Raw genomic sequence first — 24550 nt, 5'->3', positions numbered from 1 at the left:
AGTCCTGCTGTGTAAGAATCATAAAAGAAAACACTGGCCTATAGTTTCCAAAAGGTGGGCAGAATTTAGGAAGTGAGACTCAAAGATGAAATACTTAGTATATCATTTGTGTAACAGACTTGTTATAGCAACACAACTAACCATAATGTGAATGTAAAATAACATAAAGAAATCTATTGAAGAAGTAGTTAAGTTTTAATAAAAGATTTTGTTTTAGAATTTTACTCATAATGTATAAGTTTATGGAGATCGTCTTCATGTGCCCACAAAACTTGATTTTAGTTTTCTCTTAGCTTGGGAGCAATTGAATACCTTCTAGTAAAAGAAAAATATTTTCTAAAAACACTTTATTTAGGCATGAAAGAAATCAAGATTAGTGAACCTAAATCTCTACAAACTGGATCAGACTTAGTTTTTTAAATGATGATCCGTGACCTCCATGCCATTACTGCAAAACCCATGTACTGTTTTGCGGAGATAAAAAGGTGTGGGTTGACCTACTTTTCAAGCTTTGTCATCTAAACTAAAGATCCTTTTGAGAATTTATATGCTTCAGTCAGCCCGGGACACTAACCATTGAGGAAGAGGAAGGAATGTTCTCAAAATATATTTTTTAAATCTTTAGGCTAAAAAGAGTCATGTCATTTAATGACTCACAAATGACTGAAAGGATCTTAGAGCTTAAAATGTACATTTCCTAATAGTCCATAATACTATCATATACTCTAATGATTGTCAGAAAGGCACAATAGGATTTTAAGGTTAATCATAATTAATTAAAATGTTGTACCACAAGTTTATCGCAGTAAATTTATACAGTCTCATCTGAAAGTGCTGTAGCTATAGGCATACTCAGTAAATACAGGAAATGTCTTCAACTGTCGCTCCACAATTTCTTTATTTAATATTTTAGGTTGACATGACAACTGAAGAGATAGATGCTCTTGTTCATCAGGAAATCATCAGTCATGATGCCTATCCCTCACCTCTAGGCTATGGAGGTTTTCCGAAATCTGTTTGTACCTCTGTAAACAACGTGCTTTGTCATGGTATTCCTGACAGGTATTCATTGCTTAATAACATATTGTTCCTTTGGAAACTAAAACATGAAACTAAGATCTGTAACATATGTTGAAAGACACTGTAGTTTAATTGAACCCCACCTGCAAACTTTTGAAGCTGATTATGGTAAAGCAACAATTTTGAAGTATTTTGGTTCTAAATGGACATAATACACCATTTAATGTTTGTTAAAGCAACATGTAATACAAAAGAGCGGTTGTGCGTTAAATATTTCTTTTAGCATCTTAGATTTTTAACCATCTGCTATTGCTTTGGCTCTTTGCAAAATTAAGGTAACTAGTAAGTATATTTTGTTGAGAATAGTAGATTTTTAAACAGTGGCGATACATGTTCATTTAGGTATTTCTAGTAAAAATTGATATGACTAACATAAATTAAAGATTATATATAGTTATTCCATTCATTGCTTCTCCACTCTGAATTATCATTGCAACTCATTGGGCTTGTGATAGTAGTCATTAGATATTTATTTTTGTATTCCTTTTATTGGGATCTGTCTATCACCATTTTCTTTTCCGGTTTATGTTTCAGTCGACCTCTTCAGGATGGAGATATTATCAACATTGATGTCACGGTGAGTAACTCATATAAAAAATAGTCTTTGATCAACTTCAGAATTGCTGGTAGCAACAGGAAGAAGAGTGGATTGAAAATGTGAACTGCACCGATGGAAGTGCTGTTTACTTCTAGACCCAGACGCAAGCAGCTGGTTTCCTTTTTTGTCTTTAACTCTGTGTTTATTCCAAGTAAACCCAGGCCTGACTTGAATTTAGGGCTGGAATCAGATGCACTGAGATCAATGTTGGCCTAAGTGAAATGTCAGCCCAATCCTGCTATGTGTCATGTTTTTGAGAAGGTGTAATTGTTATTGATCCACTGTGTGGTTAATGCAGAGCCCACAGCACTGGGCAGCTGCTGAAGCTAGATATGTATGAGATGAGCTAACGCGAAGAAAGCCAGCATTTTTCCTTCACTCTGCCAAGATTGATCTTCCTCTTCCTGCTGATTTTGAGTGGGGCCTGTCATTATCTTACTCTGTCATTAGGGGCTACATTGGCCTGTGTGTGTCAGTCTATTTGGACAGCAACTCTTTCGCTAGCAGTGTTCCTTAGATTTATTAAAATCCCTGAAGGTAACGTTGTGTTCCATTTCTGGTATAGAGAGCCTTGAACTCAAAGTGTACAAGCAGAGTGCTTTTCTCTCTGAACTTAAGTTTTCACCAAATGGTTAACAGCCTTTCTTTCAAATAACAGCCCCGAGTAATTTAACACAGGAACTTCAAACTGTACAAGCTCTAAGCTTTTCTAATTTTCTTAGCCTTTCGCTATTCTCAGACTTGGGTTATTTGTGCTTTGGCAGTTTGTTTTACTAAAAAAATTTGTAATGGTACCTTTCAATTATGGAGACTGTCAATAAATTCTGTACATCTGGTGAGTAATAAATACATTTTAAATAAATAAATAATAAATTAAACATCTGATGAGAACTAGTTGAGATAGTCAGCATTCAAGGAGTACAGTTTCTATTAACAAGGAAATATTTTTAATAATAATGATTTCATATCCAGACCACGAACCTTAGGTGGGAGCGGGAATGTGGTAGAGATTGGCATCCAGTAGTTTAGTTGTCTGATTTTTAGTTTAACTTAATTCAGCCTTTTTTCTTCATATCAATTTGTCTTAGGATGTAGCCAAATATTCTTTTATTGCTGATACTCTCTCCTATATCTTTTTGTCCTACCTAGAATACTTGAGCATTTGCTCTACATGTATGGTTGCTGTCTTCCCAACTCAGAATATGTAGAAGGAGGTATTTTATGACGTGTACCTGAAAGGAAGCATTTTTCATGAAGCTCTTTTCTTTGGAATTGTACTTGGTTTGGGGGTTTTCCATTTATTTTTAATTTTTTTAATTTTTTTTTTTGCTACTCAATGAAAACTTTATTTTTTTATTTTAAAAAAATTTACTGAAGTAGAGTTGATTTACAATGTTGTGTTAATTTCTGCTGTGCAGTAAAGTGATTCAGATATATATACATATGTGTGTATATGTACACCTTTTTTCTTTGATTTTGGGACCTTTTTTTTAAGCTCTTTAGTGGAGTATAATTGCTTTATACTGCTGTGCCAATTTCTGCTGTACAACAGTGTATCAACTGTATGTATACATATATCCCCATATCCCCTCCCTCCCCTGACTCCTTCCCATCCTCCCTATCCCACTCTGGGGTTTTCCATTTATGATCTCACCTAATCACACCCTAACAAAATGTTGCTGCTTTGAATGAAAGTAGCATATTCTTCCCTCCTGTTTCCAGTGTGTCCAAAGAGAATAGTCTATGCCTTTTCTAAGTTTCCTGAAGACTCTCAATAAACAATTCCATTTTTATATTAAAATGGTCAAAGTGAAATATTTTCAAGTGTCTAGAAATGTGAAGCAACTAAGGAAACATACGGGTCAGTATATTAAATTATATTTCTTATGAAATATTTTATGAAGTGAAAGAGTCCATCATTAGATCCTATACTTTTATCAGAAAATACTCATTGCATTTTGTAATTGTTTACATTAGTATATATGACAGGAAAATAGACTTCTTTCCCCCTTGAAAGTTGAATGCTTAAAACAATGTGATACCCATATTAGTTGCTCAATAAATATTTGTTAAATAAATGAAGTATAAAACAAGAATAGTTTGTGGGTAAAAACAGTAATTATAGATAACTGCCACAGACTTCTGAGAGTATTATTTCCATATATATTGAATCTTTCAAGTAGTCATTTTGCAGGCTAGCAAAAAGTAACATGAAAAGGCAAATAAAGGTTTTTTTGAAATACATTTTTACTTACATAGCAACTATACAAACATTCAGAGTTACAATTTTGTTTTAATAATTGTTATATGCTTGTGTATAAAATCAAAACTTGTACTCTCTTGGATTACAAATGTGGATAAATGTGTAAAACACTGTTTTATTGCAAGGTAATTAAGGTAATTTGATGTAGTAGCAAAGACACTTGATTAGAAGCCAATAATCCATCCTAGTAAGCTGGATCTGCCTCTGTATTCTGCCACTCACCTTAGACAACTTACTTGTCTGCACCTCAGTTTCCTGACTTATAAAGTGAAGATAAAAGAAAAACTTCTCCTGCCTTCCTCACAGAGTATACAAGAGTATGGTTTCATGCAGAAGAGTGTACAGATTAATTCATTATTAAAACAGAAAGCTCAGATAAATATCTTTTTTATTATAGTTTCTGCTTTCTACTTCATGAGAAAGAAAAATGTGAAAAATGATTACACAGGACAAATTTATGCAAAATAGCAAATTCCATGCTATATCAAAGGATCAATATTCAACCAGTCTCCTCTGCCTTCTATATTTATTACAGTGTTTAGTAATTATTGATTCTTATAATGAATCTGGTGTCTTTCAAGATCCTTCTTCAAGGGCCTTCTGAGTCATTGAAGACGGATAAAATGCTGTTTTCTGTAATTTTAATCTTAAGCCTGTTTTGTTTATTTCTGATTCTTTAAAAATCCGTGTATAGTGTTTTCTGTCAACTTTCTGCTATCTGGAACATTTAAGATTTCACTTCCAGACAGGATTTTTCTATAACATATTTCATTCCGATATTGAGCCACTTCAGTTCTTGGAAATGAATTCTCCTTCTGTCTCTTCTAACACTGACGTGTCTATCTTATTTCTTCTGGCCACTGTCTGTCACTTCCAAGTGTAGGACTGGTAAATAAACGAGAAGTATCTTTATGACACTGAAGAAGCTTTTCACTGTGTTAAACATACCTGGATTCTCTAAACCTATTGTGGAATTGTGGGTCGATGTCTTTGGTCACTATTTTTGCTCATATAATTTTGTCTCAGAAGTAAAATGAGGGCTGAGAATGTTAAAGAACATTGCTAATCATAATGCTGAAAGAGCCATACTAGTCACGAGTTTATTTTAAAATTTTGCAATATCATTGCATGTTTTCCTCTTCATAATTTCTGTAAGGCTGTTTCTTCTTTTTTTGTAGGGAAACTTGACAGTAACTCTGAAAGGGTGAAACACATGACTCTTCTAAATACGCAAATGCATGCAATGTAGACTTTAGGAGAGTAGATTTTTAAACAAGGACGTATTTTTCAATTTCTGCCTGCGTTTAGGTTTACTACAATGGCTACCATGGAGACACCTCTGAAACATTTTTGGTGGGCAATGTGGATGAATGTGGTAAAAAGTTAGTGGAGGTTGCCAGGAGGTGTAGAGATGAAGCAATTGCTGCTTGCAGAGCGGGGGCTCCCTTCTCTGTAATTGGAAACACAATCAGGTAAGCCTTACACTGACAAGTAAAGGGAGGGTTGGCAAATGGTACAAAGGTTATTGGTGGCTTGGTACAAAGTTGATGACATGTTTCATGATTCAGAGCCATCATTTCAGTCTGATATCAGTATGTGAACTGCCAGGCTGCAGTGTTGTTCCTTGAGTTAAAAAAATAATAAGATTTAAAAAAAATGGACTATATCAGGTCAGCAAAAAACTTATAAGAGGCAGCTAAAACTGCTTTAGTTTTAGCTTGACGTGTTGGTCTGTAGTGTCCCTATATTCAAAATCACGCCAAACATGGAAGAGTAACTAAGAAGGGGTAAGCATCCCAACTCTTGGGTAATGAGACCGGAGAAAAGCTAGATTTTATAAAGGCGTGAAGTGGAACGTATTTCTGTGGTAGATAAAAAGCATTAGCTCAAGCAAGCCTTACCTTTCAAATTAGTGGATTAGCAAACAGCTTGAAAGGCTGATCGTCTGTCTTTTTTTTTTTTGGCTGGTTCATTTTTCCTGTAAACCGTTGTTTACTTTCCACACAGCCTTCTATGCTTGCTTTTTGAGAGTATGTATATTTTCTGAATTCAAGACTTTTCTTTGTAATCTGTTACCTACTTTAGATCTCTTTTTCCCCCATAACTGGTTTGAAGTAGACATTCAGAGTACGTGTTTTCATTTAAAAGTAGCATATTTTGTTCAAGATGATCACATCAGTACCTTTTAAAGTACTGTTCTCATTAATATGAACCATTCAATACTTCCCGTTTGTCTGAAGGATGGAAGGCTTAGTCACCTTGAAAAGATATTGCCTTTTTTCTTCGTAAGCCTTCAAATACTTTAAGAAAAAAGGCCGTGAAATATCAGTTACATGTATTTATGGCTTTAAAAATATTGTAACAGTGTCTGAATCAAACTTTAGTAAAATCTCTTCGGGTTATATCGGAGAAGCTTTTATTGAAGACTTTGAACAAAATTGTGTTTTTGACAGTTTTAAATTATAGGCTAACTAGCCTGGGAAAAAAGGATAGTGTCTCTCTGTTCTTTCATAGGAAATGTTGAATCAGACCCCTACTGGGAAAAGAAATTTAATGCATATCTCACTATCTTACTGTCCATGAATATAATAGAAATGAATTCAAAATGCAGTTTTATTTTTGCAAATGGGATGAGTCGATAGATGTACCTCATATTTTTGAACACCTAGGGTTCAACAAATTTACTGGTGGTGCTCTTGCATTTTAACAAAATTTATTCTTCAGTAGAAGGGGGCAGAGAACACTAGATTCTTATTCAGGCATTCTCTCGAGCTCTGCATTCATGGCTGTGTCTAAAGGGCATGTCAGCCTTTGATTCTCTCTGAGAGGTAATTATCCTTTTCCTGTCACGGAACAACAAATGATAGCTAACTACAGAGGCACATTTGCAGTAGTCACATTCATCAACTGCAGAAAAAAAAATTCAATTTAATTGTGCAACACAGCTGCACATGGGCCTTTGAGCATTTCTGTTGTTCTCCCTGTCTCGCTATTCCTCCCTCCAGATCTATTTTTTAAACTTTTTTTCTGGTTATTTTTTCCCCTTTTTTGTCTCTTCTTCCATTTTTACTCTCTGTACTTTCTTGTTAAAGTAATTTTCCTTTGTGGCTCTCATTCTTTTTTCCCCATTGAAGGCTATGAATGTAGAAAATTATCACAATTACTCATATAATTGAGCCTCTTTGTAGCAAGTGCAACTCCAGTAGCCTTTCTCCATCATGAAAATGGTTTCATTATAGGGTTTTTCATATTCTCTGACACCATCTACACAGAGGAACAGGCGTGCAGATGAGATGTACTAGGAACAGGCTAGATCAGTAAGGTCACAGTAGGAATAATTAGCTCTGCTATGGAAAGAGCATCTAGGCCTTTTACTGCTACATAAATGTACTGTCCGTGGCTTTTAGTCACAAAAAAACTTACTAACAAATGGAGCTCCCGCCTACTACTTTGAAAAAAAGATTTGTATCAACACTACAATTTTCCATCATTAAGACTAATAACACAGAGCCTAGTATACATCAAGGGGAATAAAAAGAAAAATCTCACATTCAAGTGGCGGCTGGGTGCTGACCTTTGTTCCCTTTTTTTGTGTACGACTTAACTCTTTACAAAAAAGAGCCACACGCCACACCAACATGCAGGTGAACTCCAGCTAGTACTAGCAAAGCATAGCATTCAGTCGGAAAATCTGATAAATCTCCATGCAGGATAATGCATTTCATTACATATTCACTACATTAATTCTAGCTACGTAAAAAAAAGAGAAGAAGAGGAAGAGTAAAATTGAAAGTGACATTGGATTTTAGCTATCTGGATGCAAAGGTCAGTTTTCGCAGAGGATGAATTTGCATGTACAAGCTCCTTTGAAAACCAGATCAATCCCAACAACTGCACTTACAGAACTATGTGAAAAATAACAGACAATGAACTTTTTCCTTTACCCTAATGCATTTCATTATTTAGATGGTTTATGTCTGCCACTGAGGAGGAAACTGGCCCCGATTCTAACAAATGTTTGTTCTGATGTGTTCAGGCAGTGTTTCTGGACATCGCCTTTTCTTATTCAGGCAAAATCCCAAGGGAGTAAATAAACAGTCCCCACCTTTAAGCCAAAAGTACTTGGAATCATTACAGACTGAAGGTTTACAAACATCTTTCAACTCAGCCTCGTTTATTTTAAGATATTCACCATCTTTTGCATAGCCTCCCTCTACTGATACACCATGAAAAGAACATTCAAGCGTCTTTCAGTAGTATTATGTCACCAAAAACCTGGTGATCTTTAGAGGAAATTTTGAAATTCTCTGACCTAAAGGATAGGATGATATTCTCAAAGAAATATTGGCTAAAAGAGTTTAATGAAAAGAGTTCTCTCTGTGCCCTTCTGCTTCGTGAGCGATGGCTAGTGATCTTTAGGTGACAGTGTTATTATACTCACTGTACCTCCATTTGCTTTAAAATATTTCTAAATCTGTACTTTTGTAATTATTTCTAGATGATACAAGCTGTACATATGAGGATATTGCGGATGTGTAGATTCATACATTACAAATATGTGACAGTTCAATCAAAAATAACTTATGCTTGTAAATGTCATGATGAAAGTATCAATGAATGGTTTTTAATGTTTAATTCATAAGTATATGTTTTGATATTAATTTAGAAGAATATAAAGCAGATTTTAAAAAATAATCTCTTTCTATTAGATTATGCACATTTAAACAATAAGTGGCTCAGGCAAAATAAGTCATTTTAATGTCATCTGTGATGGATTTTTCTTGACAGCTACTGTAAATTACAATTACACTGCTTCCCTCTGCACATGAAAGTAAGCATTGCAATAAATTATCTTTTATTTCAATCCATCATGTCTGCTTTTCAGAAACAGAAAACCTCAAATAAAAGTTCAGCACTATTGTAAGAAAAATACAGTAATTTGTGATCCAGTTTGAAACAAAAAAATGTACCACTCTTTTGGAAAACAGTTGCTGGCTTTCAAAAATATTACTAATTGTACTTAAACATTCCTGGTTATTAAAGGGAATCCTTGAATTTGTGCATTCCTGCATTTAAAGACTACTGCTTAAAATAAAAGTCTGGAAAGATTAAAATTCCATAACTTAGAAAATCAGGTGCCATTTGAGGTCCTTTAATTAGAGATGTTATCTTTTGGAAATCAGTGCTGTTTATAGGATTCATGAGAAAATGATAATAAAACAATTTTCATGTGCATTTTTATTTCTTTAGAAGAGTATGTACTTAAATATAGTACTCCTCTGCCCTCTTGGGGAATGTATTCTAAGTCATAAAATGTTGTTTAAAGGTATCAAGAATTTTAATTTATCTAGGCAAAACTTCAATTGAGGAAAACTATCAGGGAATTAAAAGGGAATTCAATTAAGAAAATGGTCACAAGATGAAATTCCTTAAGAGAAATTTCTCTTTCAACTCTGAACCGTACCTGAAACATAAACTGTAATAATACAGTATAATTTTCAAGTAGGTTCATAAACTCCTTTTATACATCTCCTTCCTCCTCTCCCCTCTTTCCCTCCCCAAATATTCCATCTGAAGGGCTTCAAATCATAGATGTGCTCAGGCTCATGTAAGTGAGCTGCTGCCTTGGAAAATTTTTAGTTAGAGAAAATCAGAACAGAAGAGCTAATACCAGGAGAGTTCTTTTCAGTGGATTTTAACAAAAAGAAGGCAGCTTTTATCTGTGAAATGTCCAAGGCAAGAAGACCCTCATGCTCAGAAATGGGTCATGACCCTCGATGGCTGGTGTTGGGGAGCAATTGTATACTTCTTGGGCACCCCTGCCCGCCCAGCAGTTTCCATTTTCCCCAACACACCAGTCAAGAGAAGCACACGTGCTCTACTTTCTGTGCCACAACTAGGGTTCCTAGCACTTGATTTCATGTTAGAGTGGAATTTGCTACTACAAAGTGCTTGGATTGCCTCCATAAGGTTAGATTTAAACCCTAGAGTCAGATAAATAATCTTGTGCTTCCCTTATATTCCAAAATAGAAGAAGAACAGTACACAGTAGAATAGTAGAAGGGGCATGCTTTTCAACAGTAATTAGAAACATTCATGAGATTTTATTCCATTCGGTCCCAGGAAGTATGTTTTAAAAAGCTAACTACCAATCCAAAAGGAAAATACCCTAAAAAGCAGACAGGAGTTTTTACTTAGTGCCTTAGAATCAAGCACTGAGATGGGTGCTCAACCACGGAACTGAGGGAAATTTGTCCTGCTCTTTTCCTCTTTCCACATGACTGTGAAATCCTCTGACCTTTGCATCTATGACACATACGTTCTATGATCCTCCTATAACCAGAAGTTCCAGCAGGATCCAGGCAGTAAATTGTCATACAATGCACTTAGATATCTTTAGCCACCTAGTAATTGCACAGCTTCTTTTATGAAGGGGAATGAGAGGTATGGGGTGGGGGGGGGGGATCCCAAGTGTTTTTTGAGTGAGCTTTCTTCCTTTCCTCTCATTGGAAATTAAAATGAAGATCGCCGTTGTAACACACATTTACGATGTAGCTGTGATGCCTGCCAATCAGAGCCTTAAAAAAAATAAAAAACTAGTTTGGTTTTTTTTTTAAGAAAAGAAAATAGAAGAACAGTTTATAATGAATCCTCTTAGAATTATTGAGGTTTGTTGGAACATAGATAACATAACTTACAGGTTTAGATAGAACCCTTTCTTGTAAAAAAAAAAAAAAATCTAGATCAGTATATCTTACTAAATAATCTCTCTTCCACCCTTTATCCACTCTCCATCCTGAGTGTCTATTCAGAAATTGTGTGGTACAATTAGAAACATCTTGGAAAAGTTGTTATACCTCCTGTCCAAAGTGCAAAGACATACAGAAATAACTATATTAACCATAAAGAATAACTTTAGAGATAAAAACATTCACTTACCATTCCTCTCCTCAACACATGCATAGCTCACCTATTTCTGCACTGCTACATGGAAATTAAATCTGAAGGAGAGGCTGCCCATCTGCTATTTATAGTGACATCCTGGCCTAAGTGAAGACATTTTACAGGTCTGGAGATGAAGGTTAAAAATATCTAGAGAAAAGTGTATTGACAGGAATGCTCACAGAGATGCTGGCTAAATGCCTTTGAGTTCATGTTAAACTAAACTGAAGAGCTGTTGGAAACTCTAGTTTGGGATCTAAGAACTTTGGTTTTGTTAAGAATTTAAACAGTGGTCCTGTAAATCCCAATCCATTATTATGGTTAGGGTGAAGGCACTTTACCCTTCATCCACATGAAAATATAGGTTGTTAATGATATGTATGTTCTTGCCTTTCTGGTACTCCCAGAAATGAACATGTTCACCTAATTTCAAAAACAATTTCTTAACCTTGTAGGTGAAGATTTTCGTGTTAGAGTCTAAGATTTCACTCACGTGGAATAGACAGACCTCAAAAGATTTGCCTGTGGAAGTAATTAATGAAGCATTAAGAATTAGGAATCACAATGCTAGCTTCTCTTCATCATCATAGCAATTAAAAAGCATTTTTATGAATTTTTTTAACGGTGAAGGTCTTGAGTAGAAATCCCAAATAATCACAACGTTTTGGAGTGTTTCAAGAATACTGACAAAGCAGGTGCGACCTGTTGTGTGAGTGTGTCTGTAAAATGTTTAATGTTCTGAAATAGACCAGAATAAGGGAATTCTAGAAGTAGGAAGTCACGTTTCAGATTGTAATTTCTTTGTTTGGTTCCCAAATCAGTGGTAATTTGCACAGTTTTTTTGTGAAACTCCATACAAATCAGGCATGTTTTTATGACCTGCATTTCCTGCACGTGTATCTTGGTTCTGTTGAGCTCTATACGTGTGCATGCACACTCATCATCTAAAAGTGGCCTTGTACTAAAGTAAATGAAGCAAACTACTGTGTTAGATACATACCTTTCTTCTTCATTTATCCAAAGGGAGTTGTTACAAGCTGTGACAAAGTTAAAAAATTTTTCCTGAGTAATGAAAACAAACTGTTACCATCTGACTCTAAATAGAACTGATTTTTTTTTCTTTTTCAGAGAATATTTTGAAGTGACTTTGTCTTATCTATGTATGCATTTCAAATGATCCAATTTAATATTTTGTTTGGTCGCTTTTAAAGCCAGATAACTCATCAGAATGGTTTGCAAGTCTGTCCACATTTTGTGGGACATGGGATAGGATCTTACTTTCATGGACATCCAGAAATTTGGCATCATGGTAAGAAGTGAGTTTGGGAACTGTTTATTGAATAGAATCAGGATAAAGCAGTTTTGCTCCGGAATCTCTTGCTGCAATTTTGAATCCACATTGTCATCCTTTCCTATGAGTGTGTGGGTGGGAATGAGGGTGGCGGGGAGGTCCTGCTTGATCGTAACCAGCACATTACTATGTTATTGAATTAGAGCCCAGCCGTTTCAATCCCAAAATAAGGTTTGTTTTGCTTTTTGTCTTCTCCTCAAGGGTGATAGCTGGAAGGCACAAGGGATATTTGTCTAGAAAAAGTTACTGAAAACAAAACACCACAGCATCAATGTCCCAGCAGCATGCACATATGACTGTTTTCTGTTTTTCTTTTCTACCCCCGTCTCTAACTGCTGACTGTTGTGGTTAAACTTCATTACATCCTACCCAGCGTTGACAGCTGATGTATTTAGCAGCGTGTATTCTTTAGTGATTTCTAGATTATACCCACCCTGTGTTCTTCCCACAGAATCTCCTGTTTTTCACTGCTTGGATGTGTACCCTACAGTGAGAAAGCAAGAGTGGGCCAGAAGGGGTGGGGGATTTGGGTTAGTGTAGGAAGAAGTTCTATGGAGTGCCTCCAAGAGGGGTGCATACTTGGACGCGGACCAAAGGAAAGTTGGTCCTGGGGCCTTGACCTGTGTGCTTGGGGTGGGAGCAGCCCCTGGAGGAACTACTGGCTGGAATCCATCCCCTGGAATATCCCTAGAGACTCAGCAGGTCAGAACTCCCTTTGGGCCAAAGAGCTCTACCCGAGGCAGCCCATTAAGAGGCCCAGGCTGGAGTGCAGAAAGGGCCTCTCAGGCGTGTGCCCACCCAGCACCAGCACCTGGAAATATTTCAAGTTACCCCTGTTCTTGCCTCCTACCAACCTGCCTTCCCTTTGTCTCCGTTCCCAAGATGTCTTTCTCTTTGGGTTGGAGATGGAGGGCAAGGTGCAAAACCCAGCGAAGCCAGGAGACCTCAGAGCAAGTGGCTAGGGGACAGTGGGCAAGGGAGAGCCCAACAGGTGTCTCAAGCACCCAGGGTGCCCCTGCTCAGCCTTGGTGCACCCTTTCTAGGGTCCCTGACCCCAAGCTCAGAAAATGCAAAGGCTGAGGCATAGGAGCTCTGTGCTTAATCCCTGGGTGGTAGCCACCACCCCACATTCTAGAATCCTCCACCCTTTCTTCCTAAAAGAAAAAAACAGGTTTGTTGAGCAGCCTAACCCCTCTAATTCCATCTCTCTGTCCTTCTCTCCATTTCCCATTCCCACTCCCCACACCCATTGTTTTTGTTTTGTTTTGTCTTGTTTTGTTTTGTTTTACAGCGAATGACAGCGATCTACTCATGGAGGAGGGCATGGCGTTCACCATAGGTCAGTGCTGAGCTCCTCTTCAGAAAGCAGTGGCTCCCCAAGCAGAAGCAGTGGCGCTGGCCTAAGCCAGGCAGTCCGATGAAGGACTAATAAAGCCAATCAGCATAATGAAATAATTCAGATGCACAGTAAATCTGATTAAATAATATCCTCGAGCCCCATCTTCCTAAATGAGATACTTACCAACACATTTAGGAGACGGCAGCCGTCCAACCTTTAATTCTGTTACCAGCGTAATGTGGTGTTTGGTTTTTTGTGTTTTGTGATTTTTTTTTTTCATTAACACCCAGCAACTAGAGGCGATTATGTCCCTTGCTTCCTGTCAGCAAGTGGCATATACTCTCTGGCGACCATGTGATTGGTGTCACCACCAAATTCCAGTCACCTGAGACCCCGAAGGCATCATATTTCTGGCTGTGGGGCTTAATGGAGAAGCAATTAGAGTGAAATAAGAAAATTGTTATTTGCTGATTAATGAACATTTTGAGCATGTTTTAAAAATTCAAATATTTAAAAAAACTGACTGATATTTATAAGAGGGACTGGTGTTTGGGTGGTTATTATCCACAGGGTCCTAATTAAGGCTTGATTAAAATGCCCTTTTTTCTCGAAAAAATTACGATCTAGACAACTTCATACATTTTTGAATGCCATAGCGTTTCCTTTTCCTACTGTTTAGTTTGTAGCATACTATGTAAGCAACATCACTTATCAGCGCTTGCGAGATGACAACACGAACCCGTGGGAGGAAGCACTTGGAGGGAGGGGGGAGAACCTTCTTATTCTCATTTTTGATAATCTGCCGAAATAATGTTTGACAAGAATATGATTAGATCACTGCAGTAAATATCTTCCCTCTTACAGAGCCAATTATAACCGAGGGATCCCCTGAATTTCAAGTGCTGGAGGATGCATGGACTGTGGTCTCCTTGGACAATCAAAGGTGTTTGCTTCCTGCCCGGTTGCTTTTAAATTGAATAGGAAGGGAAGGTTTGTCCGACGACGCGGGTGAGCAGCTCCCCGTCCCGCCGGCGCTTGCGCGCGTGCTCATCGCTACCTTGTGTGTTTCAGGTCTGCCCAGTTCGAGCACACAGTTCTCATCACGTCGGGGGGTGCGCAGATCCTGACCAAACTGCCCCACGAGGCCTGAAGAGAGACCCGAAGGTCTCAGAGACGCGGCGTCTTTTTTCTTAAATTGCTGAAATCCAGCTGGAGAACTGTTAGAAGAGACAGGCTAACGGCACGCCTAACCTACCTAGCACCTAGCAGAGCCTTGGGGAAACGCGGTGCGGGTTGGGGGCAGTTGGAAACTTAAGATCTGAAGCTGGGATCTGGCAGTGCGGCTTCGGAGAGTCGGATCTTGACTCCGGGCTCTGCTTCCCAACGCGGGAAACGCATCTGGGAAGGAGTATGGACGCCTTCATTTGGAAGATGAGGGAGTCCTTGAAATGCATAGTTCTCTCTTTCCCTTGTGTTGACGCAGCCCAAATAAAAAGCTTTCACCTCTTAAAACCACTGCGTCTTGTGCTCCTTGCGTCTGTGACAGTTACTAGGGGAAGAGGGTAGGTGGTTAATTTGGGGGTCTGAACTTTTAACACGCGCGCGCGCAGAAAGGAAAACCCGAGTCTAGCTGTTAGGAATTTTTCAAAAGTCTCTTTTTATCCCACATTGGCTGGCCCCAGGGGCGCTCGCCGCGGCCAGCTGCCCTCCAACCCTCCCGGTTCTTTCCCCTTCATAGCTACTTTGCGATGAAAAGATTAGCCCGCGAATGAAAGAGTTAACTGCAAATATTTCCTTGCCTGTGGACCCTGGGCCTGGCCCTTCCGCAGGGGTTATCACTCCAAAAACATGACTTTCCTGGTGACCTGTGGCTCCTCCTCCCTGGCCCACAACCTGCCCTGCTTGGCCATCCCAAAGGTAACTTCTGAGAGACCCTCTGTCCTACACACAAAGGTAAGCTAGACCTTTTGTTGCCCTAGGAATTTGAGCGTAGGTTCCACTCGCCCAGATTTGAGCAGTGTCTGGTCCCTAAATTGACGTCTCCCAATACTGGCTCTCTTCAGACCCACCCTAATGAGCATCCCTGCAAGAGGAGACACGGAACTTCTGAGGACAAGGGCCTAGTTAGTCGGGACTGGAGCTGGCGAGTTTAATTCTGGTTTCAGTCTGCCAGCAGCTCCATCTGCTTCAGAAGCAGGAAATCCAAGGGTCCACATTCTGCATCTCCCAAGGCTCATTCCCATCCTGAGTGCCCTCCCTTCCCTTGCCCACGCTTCTCAGGACCTCTTCACACCTGGGCTCAGAGGTGGAGAGGGTTGGGCTTCTAGCAAGCCATGTAGAAATTAGTCTCCCTCTGGTCATGGTTTTAGAGTGTGTCCCGCCTGTCAGTGGTTGCTCTAAGTCTTTTTTCTACTGAGGCGGGTTTTACAAAGCTGCCATCCACTAAATATAGATTTGGCTCAGCTCCAGAGTACCAAGGAAATATGGACACGTGTCATTGCCATCTTTGTGACACTCAGAGTGTGGGAAAAGTTATAGGAAACTGAGGCCAATGAGCGCGCTTGGAAAAGTGGCTAATTCGAGCTTTTCCCTGAATTCGGGATTCTTTTGGGCATCCTCCAACCCTTCCTGCCCCCCTTCTCTGCATCCAAGGATATAGCATTTGGACAGAGGTGATTCTGATTCTAGTGGATCTGAGAGCTGGAAAAGATGAGACGGGTTGAAGATTTACAAGATTCATAGGAAAACTTTTGGGGTGCTAGTGAGGTGGCCAAGCAAAGGCCTACAGACTGAGGCTGCTGCCCCAGAGCAACCCGGATTTTCTAGAGAGGAACAAGGCCCAGATGGTGTTGGGAGAATTTTGCCAGAGAATGACTTCAGTTCTCTCCTAGATTAGTCAGAGCACAACGATTAGCCAGTATCTTATCTACAGATCTGTTTACCTGGAGATTCCCCAAGAATAATTTCATTAGGACCACAGAATTTTACCAACCAGTGGGATAACACGCTGCTTTTTTCCGAGGTGGAGGTATTTATGGGACAGGTTTATAATCCCACGTATTAAAGTGACTAACCTAAAGTTTAAATATTATACATATATATGTATATATACTAGCACCAGCCAATAGTCAGCAGCTCCGTAGGAAAAAAACTTGAATTAGAACAAACTCCATTTAACACGATTTGAAGTTGAAATTAGGAAGCAGATTTTAAAATACCTTGTCCATGCTGCCACTCCCAATCCTGACAAATGAACTGGCCCCAAACCTCACCCCGGGGGGCAGGGATTCCAGCCACGTGTGACCACTGCTAACACCACCAGGCACCCGGTCCTGTAGTGTCTCCAACAGGTTCTACTTGGAATCCAGGGCTCCCAGGATAAATGGGAGAGTTTTGTTTCCTCTATGAGTTGGGACAAGCGAAGATCTAAGCAAATTGATGTTTCAGAACAGGTGTTGCCTTAGCAGTGGGGGTTGGAAGGGATCCACCCTGGGCTCTTAGGATGGAGATAAGATCACACATTGAGAAGCTAGTCAAGGCCGGGCATCTCAGCGCCGCCATCCCTCCCGGGACCTGCTTCTTTGGGGCTAAGAAATAATTCCGGAGTGTAGACATTCCCTTGTCCAGATATAATTCATTTTTAAAATAAGCCAGGCTCTGAAACCGTTTCCCGTGCGGGTCCTTTGTTCCATGGAGCCAGTCCCGTCCCCTGCGCTGCAAAAGACTTGGATCCCCCCTCCAGATGTGAACGGTAGACAGTCCTGGAGACCATCGCGACCTCTCTCTCCATCCCCCACCCTGCAGTTCTCGGGAATAAACTGGTCCTGGGCAGCCCAGCCGTCGGGTTTCCTCAAGCGTTGCCCTGGCACTCGGAATCTCCGGCCCTGCTTCCCTCCTTCCCAAACCCAAACCCGCGCCAGCCGCGGCGGTCACTTACGTGGACAGGGCCGGCGAGGCGCGCGGGAGACCAGAGGCCCGGGCGGCATCCGCTGCTGCGCAGGGCGCACCACACTCCACACCGCGTAACAGGCGCTAGGAAAGAGCAATTAAACCCACAAGTGCAACACGGAAATCAAGAGGAGTGGAACGGCTCCAGGAGTTGTCTAGTGGCGGAGTCATTAGCTGGTTGTTGCTACAAAGCCTCACCGTGTGCTTCGGTGATTAAGGGGGAAAAGAAAAAAAAGAAAAAAGAAAAAGAAAGAAAGAAAGAAAAATCTTTTTAAACGTTGGCAAACCCGTTATTGGTTTGGAGGATTGGTTGCTTTGTTTTGCTTGGCTTTTGTTTTTCTTTTTGCTCCAACCACGCTCCCTGAAATATTTCTACCCCCAACATTGTACCCTTAAACCAAAGGAGAGGAATTCCGCGAGCTGCAGCTGCTGCTACAGAAGTTAAAAAAGAGAAGCCCCTTCCACTAATATCTGTAAGGACAGCACCGATGTAATTTGTTTTGAATGTTCATGTTTATTGGTGTTCCCTCTGCCAAAATGTGCTTTGATTACAGAGGTTTGTCCTGTGATCATTGCGCACTCTAGACAGGGGAAGGTGCACCGGCGAAGGTTCAGCTCAGGCCAGATCAAATCCCGGGCTGTTTAACGCTGAAAGGCTGCATGTTGCTATTAGTGTTAAATATATGGCTAATTATGCGTATGAAAATTAAACATCAGTGTTATGCTAATGGGGCGCCTTCAGCTGCGGATCCGAGCACTTGAGACTACCATTTAATCAAATGAATCAGTAACTAATACATCTGCACGTGTGAACTTTCACAAGATCATTTCCCCGTTCCCGTCACACCGCTAAATTATGAAAGAAATAATTATCAACACTTTCTAATTACCTAACAAAGTAATTTGGGATTCACCGTGGGGCTGGCGGGATAGGGAACCAACAGCCCCTTCGCAGCCAACGTGGTGCGCGCCACGCCTCACGGGGGTGGCTGTGTGGTGGCGGCTGCGGGGGGCTTTTGTGCGCTTTTCTGTGCTTAGCGCCCCGTTAGATAGAAGGCGCCGTGGCAGCTTCTGCCTCTACCAGCCCTGCCCCAGGTCCAGTGGCGCCCGGTTTGACCCCTGGAGATGAGGAGGATTCTGGGCGACAATGAGAGACATGTCCACACACAGACACGCGAGCCCACCACTGGCCTGGTTTTGCGGCTGGTTTCGGTGTCCCCCAGGACTCCTCCACCCCGGGTACTCTCGCCAGACCCCAGGAGGCCGGAAAATGACCACCTGGCGTCCGCAGCTAAAGCAGAACTGAGCCCGCCAGCTCCTAGGCTCCACTTTGTGCTGCGCCCTTGGGGCGAGTGAGCCGGGGCGCTCCGCGCAGAGGGAGTGGAGAGGGGAGGGGGAGGCGGAGGAAGGTTGGGAGGGAAAGAGGGAGCGGGTGTTGCGGGGAGGGGGGCGGTGCGGCCGCCTTTCCTGGGAGGAGAAGCGCGGGTTCCTGGCTCTCCGCGCGCACCGTTTTAATCAGACCGGTGCAGCCTCGAGCTGGTGTGGCCAGCTTGGCCTGGAGCAATGCGAGCGGGCCCCAGGGAGCGGCGGCGGCGCGGCGGCCGAGTGAGTGAGTTGGCCCGGAGGGCCCCAAACCCGCCCCCGGGGATGTGGCAAAGCGGACCCAGGCCAGGGAGGCGCCGCCAGGAGAGCGCTGCGCTAGGCACAGGACTCTCGGGAGGATAGCGCTCTGTTGACTGCCTCGGCGCCCCCATTGCGCGACTCCGCGTACGGGAGGCCGCGGCCGGGCACCAGAGCCGCCCTAGCTCTGCACCGGACCGGGTGGAGATGGCTAGGAGAAGCGGTGCCCTGGTCCTCGGTGCTGGGGGCGGGCGGAGGGTGGGGACAGTAGGAGGGGGTGGGCGGCAGCGCCGAGCCACTGGTTGGCTTCTGGGAAGTGAGGCGCGCAGGGGAGGCGGGAGGCTGAAGAGCCGCGGGCCGCGGAGGTCCCGGCGCGGGCGCCGCAGCCCATTGTGCGCCCCACGCTGCGCGCTCTGTTGCAGAGGAGCCCCGGCCGAGAAGTGTGGATGCGTCTCTCCCGAGGCCCGGCCGCCTCGCCCGCTCTAGTCCAGCGGAGCCGGAGCGCCTCGGACCAATCCCCGGTGATTATGCAAGACAGCGGACCAATCAGCTCCGCCAGCTTATGAATATTTATGACCTTGGCTGAGTCAAAGCTTTGAAGCGAGTTTGGGGAGCTCGGCAGCATCATGCTTAGACTTTTCAAAGAGACAAACTCCATTTTCTTATGAATGGAAAGTGAAAACCCCTGTTCCGCTTAAATTGGGTTCCTTCCCGTCCTGAGAAACACAGAGACCCCCAAAAGGGAAGCAGAGGAGAGAGAGACCCACACCCAGACCCCGCGAGAAGAGATGACCATGACCACCATGCCAGAAAGTCTCAACAGCCCCGTGTCGGGCAAGGCGGTGTTTATGGAGTTTGGGCCGCCCAACCAGCAAATGTCTCCTTCTCCCATGTCCCACGGGCACTACTCCATGCACTGTTTACACTCGGCGGGCCACTCGCAGCCCGACGGAGCCTACAGCTCGGCCTCGTCCTTCTCCCGACCGCTGGGCTACCCCTACGTCAACTCTGTCAGCAGCCACGCGTCCAGCCCCTACATCAGTTCGGTGCAGTCATACCCGGGCAGCGCCAGCCTCGCCCAGAGCCGCCTGGAGGACCCAGGTACGTGCGCCTGCCAGGGAGAGGAAGAGGTACGAAGGGAGGGAGGGAGTGGAAGGGAGAGAGGAGGAGGAGGAGGAGGAGGAGGGGAGAGAGAGAGAGAGAGAAGGGAGAGGAGAGGAGGAGAGAGAGGTGGGAAAGGGGTGGGGAGGGCGCCGGAGGAGTGAAAGGTTTCGGGTATCAATAAATCCATCCCTGTCATAGCAAAGAAATTAAAAAAATATATATCCACCCCAACTTGCAACTATCCAGCAAAGGATAAATCCGAGAGCGTCCCCTGGCATTGGCTGGGCCTCTGGGCGGCTCCGTGCGCCGAGCACACAATGCCCTGCTGGGAAACAGAAACCCACATGTGCACGTATTAGTCTCGGTAATTATTTATTGCGTAGCGCTATAAACAATGTATGCAATTAAGGGTAATTAAACCTCAACTACCGCCTGCAAAAAATAGCAAACTTTCGCTGCAGAGGCAGGAGCTGCGCGCCTTGGGAACTGCCCCAGTCCGCCTGCGGCGGCCCCGGTCGGGCCCTTTGGACTCGGCGGGGCCCTTCCCTGGCTTTAGGAGTTTCTTGAGCGTTCTCACTTCTGGTCCTGCCTCTGCCACCCCTCTGTGGTCACTTGCTCTCGGCTCCCCGCGCTAAAGGCAGTCCCTCGCCTTCACAACGGCCCCCACTTCTGCTGTCCCTCCAGGAGCTGACTCCGAGAAGAGCACAGTGGTGGAAGGCGGTGAAGTCCGCTTCAATGGCAAGGGGAAAAAGATCCGCAAACCCAGGACAATTTATTCCAGTTTGCAGTTGCAGGCTTTGAACCGGAGGTTCCAGCAAACTCAGTACCTGGCTCTGCCCGAGAGGGCGGAGCTCGCGGCCTCCTTGGGACTCACGCAGACGCAGGTACCTCGCCGCTGCCCCACAGTGGCGCCACGCAGGCTTCCCGCGGCCCACCTGCGCCCGGAGCTTCATTTCTTGCTTTCTGGGCCTCAGGGGTCGGGGTGTGTGTGTGTGTGTGTGTGTGTGTGTGTGTATGTGTGTGTGTGTGTGTGTGTGTGTGTGTGTGCGCGCGCGCGCGTGTGTGTGTGTGTCCCACCCCTGGCTCTTCCAATGTCTCTACTTCCTCCGTAGTTCTCTGCCCTGGCTCTGTCGCTGCACTCTGTACTCTGCGCTGCCAGCCGCCGGCCCTCCATCCCTGGACAATCTAATTAGGGCGCAAGAAGGATTTCCCTAGGCGTTTTGTTTGGAGACACTGAGGTCACACGTGCCCGAACAACTGGAACAATAGACTCGGGGGTTAATCCCTTCTTTGCCTTTAAAGTGTGTGGCTAATCACTCAGGGCCTGGGCCCGAGCCTCTGTATCCCTCCTCCTCCTCCTGTTTCTCACCAAGTTGGGGGGGGGCGGATCCTATCCTCCGCCCTCTCACCTCCCAAGTCCCAGACCCTGGAGGAGAAACGGAACCTTCCTTCCCTGGTTTCTCTAAGATTCCAGGGACCCTTTGGGCGTTCTGATCACGACTGGCGCGGGTGTCCAACATCCGGGCCGGGATTTGGAGCAGAGTTGGGAGAAGCTAACTAAGGAAAGATTGATTTGAGTCCAAATGAAAAGTTTAACAAAATCCTGTGGCCTCCTCAGTCAGCCCTCAACTCACTCAAAGGCAAAGAGAAGGCGGGTTGCCTTGCAAATAAATTTCCTCCACTTCTTTTCTCCATTCGATTCTTTTATTGATGTTCATACTGGAATTGAAGACGACGTTATGCAGGCGTCTTCCCCAGACGATTGCTGGGCTCGGGCTGGGTCCCGGACAGGCGAAGGCCTGGATCCCTGCACCACTCACCACCACGCTCTCTGGCTCTCAGAGAGCTGCCCCTGCCGGCCAACGGCGACCGGCGGTGGGGCCTCTTTGATTCTTATGGGGGAAGTGGGGTGGGTGTACCTCTCCAGCAGGGAGCTGCCGGGTCGCGCAGAGCGGGGGTGGGGGTGGGGACGGAATCCTCTCTCGCTGTCCCACGGCCCCCTAATCTCCCGAGGACCAAGGCAGGGACAATGGACCTAGACCGAGTCACGTTGTTGTCCGCTTTTGCAGGTCAAGATCTGGTTCCAGAACAAGCGCTCCAAGTTCAAGAAGCTGATGAAACAGGGCGGGGCGGCTCTGGAGGGTAGCGCGCTGGCCAACGGCCGGGCGCTGTCTGCCGGCTCTCCGCCGGTGCCGCCCGGCTGGAACCCCAACTCCTCTTCCGGGAAGGGCTCGGGCGGCAGCGCGGGCTCCTACATCCCCAGCTACACGTCGTGGTACCCCTCGGCGCACCAAGAAGCTATGCAGCAACCCCAGCTCATGTGAGGTTGCGCGCCCGCACCCGCCCGCCCCCTTCCCGTCTCCCTCGGCCCGGGCCCCTCCCGCCTCCGGGTCCATCCACCCCGTCCGCGTGCCCTGGGTCCGGAGGAGAAGGGCCCAGAGGGAAAGAAGAAGGAACAGTGAAGGCAGGACGCCCGCCGCCTCCTCCGAGTCCCGGGCGGTCTGGCCCGGCGACTTCCCTGGAGCCCACGCCCCTGCCCGAACCGCGGCCTCGGCCGCGCGGGGACAGCAGAGCGCGGCCTCGGAGCACAGGCGCAGCGGCCCGAGACGGCGGGAGCCGCAGCAAGCGCCCGCCGGACCCGACCGCCGACCTGCAGCTGTACGCGACTATCAGGAAAACAAGAAACAAAAAACAATGTAGAAAAAGCAAAAGCTCTTTCTGTCCTGTCCGTCTCTTGTCTCCTTTCGCTCTGTATCTGTGCGCTGACGAAGTCGAGGTTCTCGTCCGTCCGCTGTCCTCGTTCTTCGGCCTCTGAAAAAAGTCACCAGGTCGGAGGAGGCTTGGTTCGCCGGGCCACCCAGTTCCGGATACTGGAACGTTTTGTCTTTTCGGACCTTTTCCTGGACCTGCCTGATCATCTGTGTGGCTCGTTCGGGGACTGGGGGAAATTGGAGGGAGGGGGTTTTATTTATTGAGAAATGGACTTCGCCTGAGGCTGAATGTTTGGCCAATTTTCGGTTCTGTGGGGCGCGAGGAGCGCAGGGTCCAAACGTACCCATTATTTTAAACGCACTCGGAAAACGAATAAGGAGGACCTGGTGATTTTTAATTTATACAATAACTTTTGTACTTCGCTGGTATGGAGAGGTTGGAGCCGAATGATTTGCATTTTTTTACATGTCCCGTATTATTTTAAAAAGGAAAAAACAGAGAAAGAAATGAAGCCAACACAAGTTCCTCATCTCGGGAAGAACGCTTGATTGCTTTGCCTGGTTAAGAAGGAAAATCCTAATTCTTTCCTTGTGGAGAGAGAGAGAGGAGTGATGGGCAGGGAGAGAAAACAGGCAGGGGTGCGCCAGTGCCCTGATGCCAGTGGGCTTTAAAGTAAGAGGAAAGCAGCTTTACGGCAAACCCCAGAGGCTCGACCACAGAATAATGCCAGTCATCACCCTGAATGCACAGTCTCCAGTGCAGGATCTAATTGTTGTACATATTATTATTGTTATTAATTATTATTGTTATTATTATTGTTCGGTAAACATGTTGCACAAGCTTAGCTTTTTTTTTTTCGTTCTGTTGTGTGTGGCTGTAAAACCCGATGCTTTGTGAAATGAGAATCTTGACATTTTACTTGTGAAATTTGGAAAATGTGATCAATTGAAATCAACCGTGTTTTGTGTTCTCTATGTCAAAGTTTAGTTTTATATTGAGAATGTTAACTTATTGCTTTGTATCTTGGGGGGAAACAGAACTTTGTAAATAAGTTATAAAGTTTCTTTGAGACAGTAAAATTATGGTTTCGAGAAAGAGTTGCCGTCTGGTGTGCTGTGTGAGGGGGTGCTGGGGCTGGGCCAGTAGGCTGCCACCTCTGGGGACAGATAAGGCAGGGGCAGCAACTCCTGGCTCCAGACATAGCAGGATAACGGCGGAGTCCTGTGAAGCCCTCGCTGGGACAATTCCTCAGGCTTAACTCCTGACCTCCAAGGGTCTGATCCCTGCCTGGGTTAGAGGGTGGTGGCAAGTGTCCCTGGGAAGGGGAATCAGGAACAGGTGCGGCCTGGCAGAGCCAGGACTCAGAAACCAAAGGGACTGATATGAGATGAAAGCAGAGCTCACAAGCAGCCGCCCTGTGAGATGTGAGTGCCCCCTGCGCCCAGTCACCTCGCGAGAGGCCTGGAGGCCTGAAAGTGGAGACACCCGACTTTGCCCCTCGCCTCCGCCAGGATCTGGCCTCCCGGCTTTTGCTTGCCCGCAGGGCGCTGGATGTCGACGCGGAAAAGACTAGGCCAGACGCCGGAAAGGGGC

At 44.4% G+C, this 24550-nt stretch overlaps 2 protein-coding genes across 3 annotated transcripts in view; both read left to right on the top strand.

The window, feature by feature from the left end:
• Nucleotides 1-15085, top strand: part of METAP1D (methionyl aminopeptidase type 1D, mitochondrial) — a 79660-nt gene extending 64575 nt beyond the window's left edge. The window contains 7 exon segments of the mRNA XM_057746629.1: nt 914-1062; nt 1615-1657; nt 5250-5413; nt 12095-12192; nt 13526-13573; nt 14438-14516; nt 14645-15085. Of these exon segments, the coding sequence (XP_057602612.1) occupies nt 914-1062; nt 1615-1657; nt 5250-5413; nt 12095-12192; nt 13526-13573; nt 14438-14516; nt 14645-14723 (660 nt within the window). The 3' untranslated portion in view covers nt 14724-15085.
• Nucleotides 15086-19766: 4681 nt separating this feature from the next.
• DLX1 (distal-less homeobox 1) lies at nt 19767-23586 on the top strand. 2 transcript variants are annotated; one of them, XM_057746126.1, is made up of 3 exons: nt 19767-20242; nt 20930-21129; nt 22315-23586. In XM_057746126.1, the coding sequence occupies exons 1-3, from the start codon at nt 19930-19932 to the stop codon at nt 22567-22569; spliced, it is 768 nt and encodes a 255-aa protein (XP_057602109.1). In that variant the 5' UTR covers nt 19767-19929; the 3' UTR covers nt 22570-23586. The 2 variants fall into 2 exon arrangements, with proteins under 2 accessions (XP_057602109.1, XP_057602110.1); XM_057746127.1 differs by lacking the exon at nt 20930-21129 and having other exon boundaries at nt 19823-20242; nt 22315-22514.
• The last annotated feature ends 964 nt before the right edge of the window (nt 23587-24550 follow it).

Source organism: Hippopotamus amphibius, chromosome 8 (genome assembly GCF_030028045.1).
Source record: "Hippopotamus amphibius kiboko isolate mHipAmp2 chromosome 8, mHipAmp2.hap2, whole genome shotgun sequence".
Taxonomy (NCBI): domain Eukaryota; kingdom Metazoa; phylum Chordata; class Mammalia; order Artiodactyla; family Hippopotamidae; genus Hippopotamus; species Hippopotamus amphibius.
This window is presented reverse-complemented; position numbering and strand designations above follow the sequence as displayed.

What these genes read in the sequence shown, in the direction of transcription:
- DLX1 (XM_057746126.1), top strand. Translation starts at nt 19,930, where the DNA reads ATGACCATGACCACCATGCCAGAAAGTCTCAACAGCCCCGTGTCGGGC. An exon ending in GAGCCGCCTGGAGGACCCAG is followed by an intron (nt 20,243 to 20,929) that starts GTACGTGCGCCT and finishes CTGTCCCTCCAG; the next exon opens with GAGCTGACTCCGAGAAGAGC. An exon ending in TGGGACTCACGCAGACGCAG is followed by an intron (nt 21,130 to 22,314) that starts GTACCTCGCCGC and finishes CCGCTTTTGCAG; the next exon opens with GTCAAGATCTGGTTCCAGAA.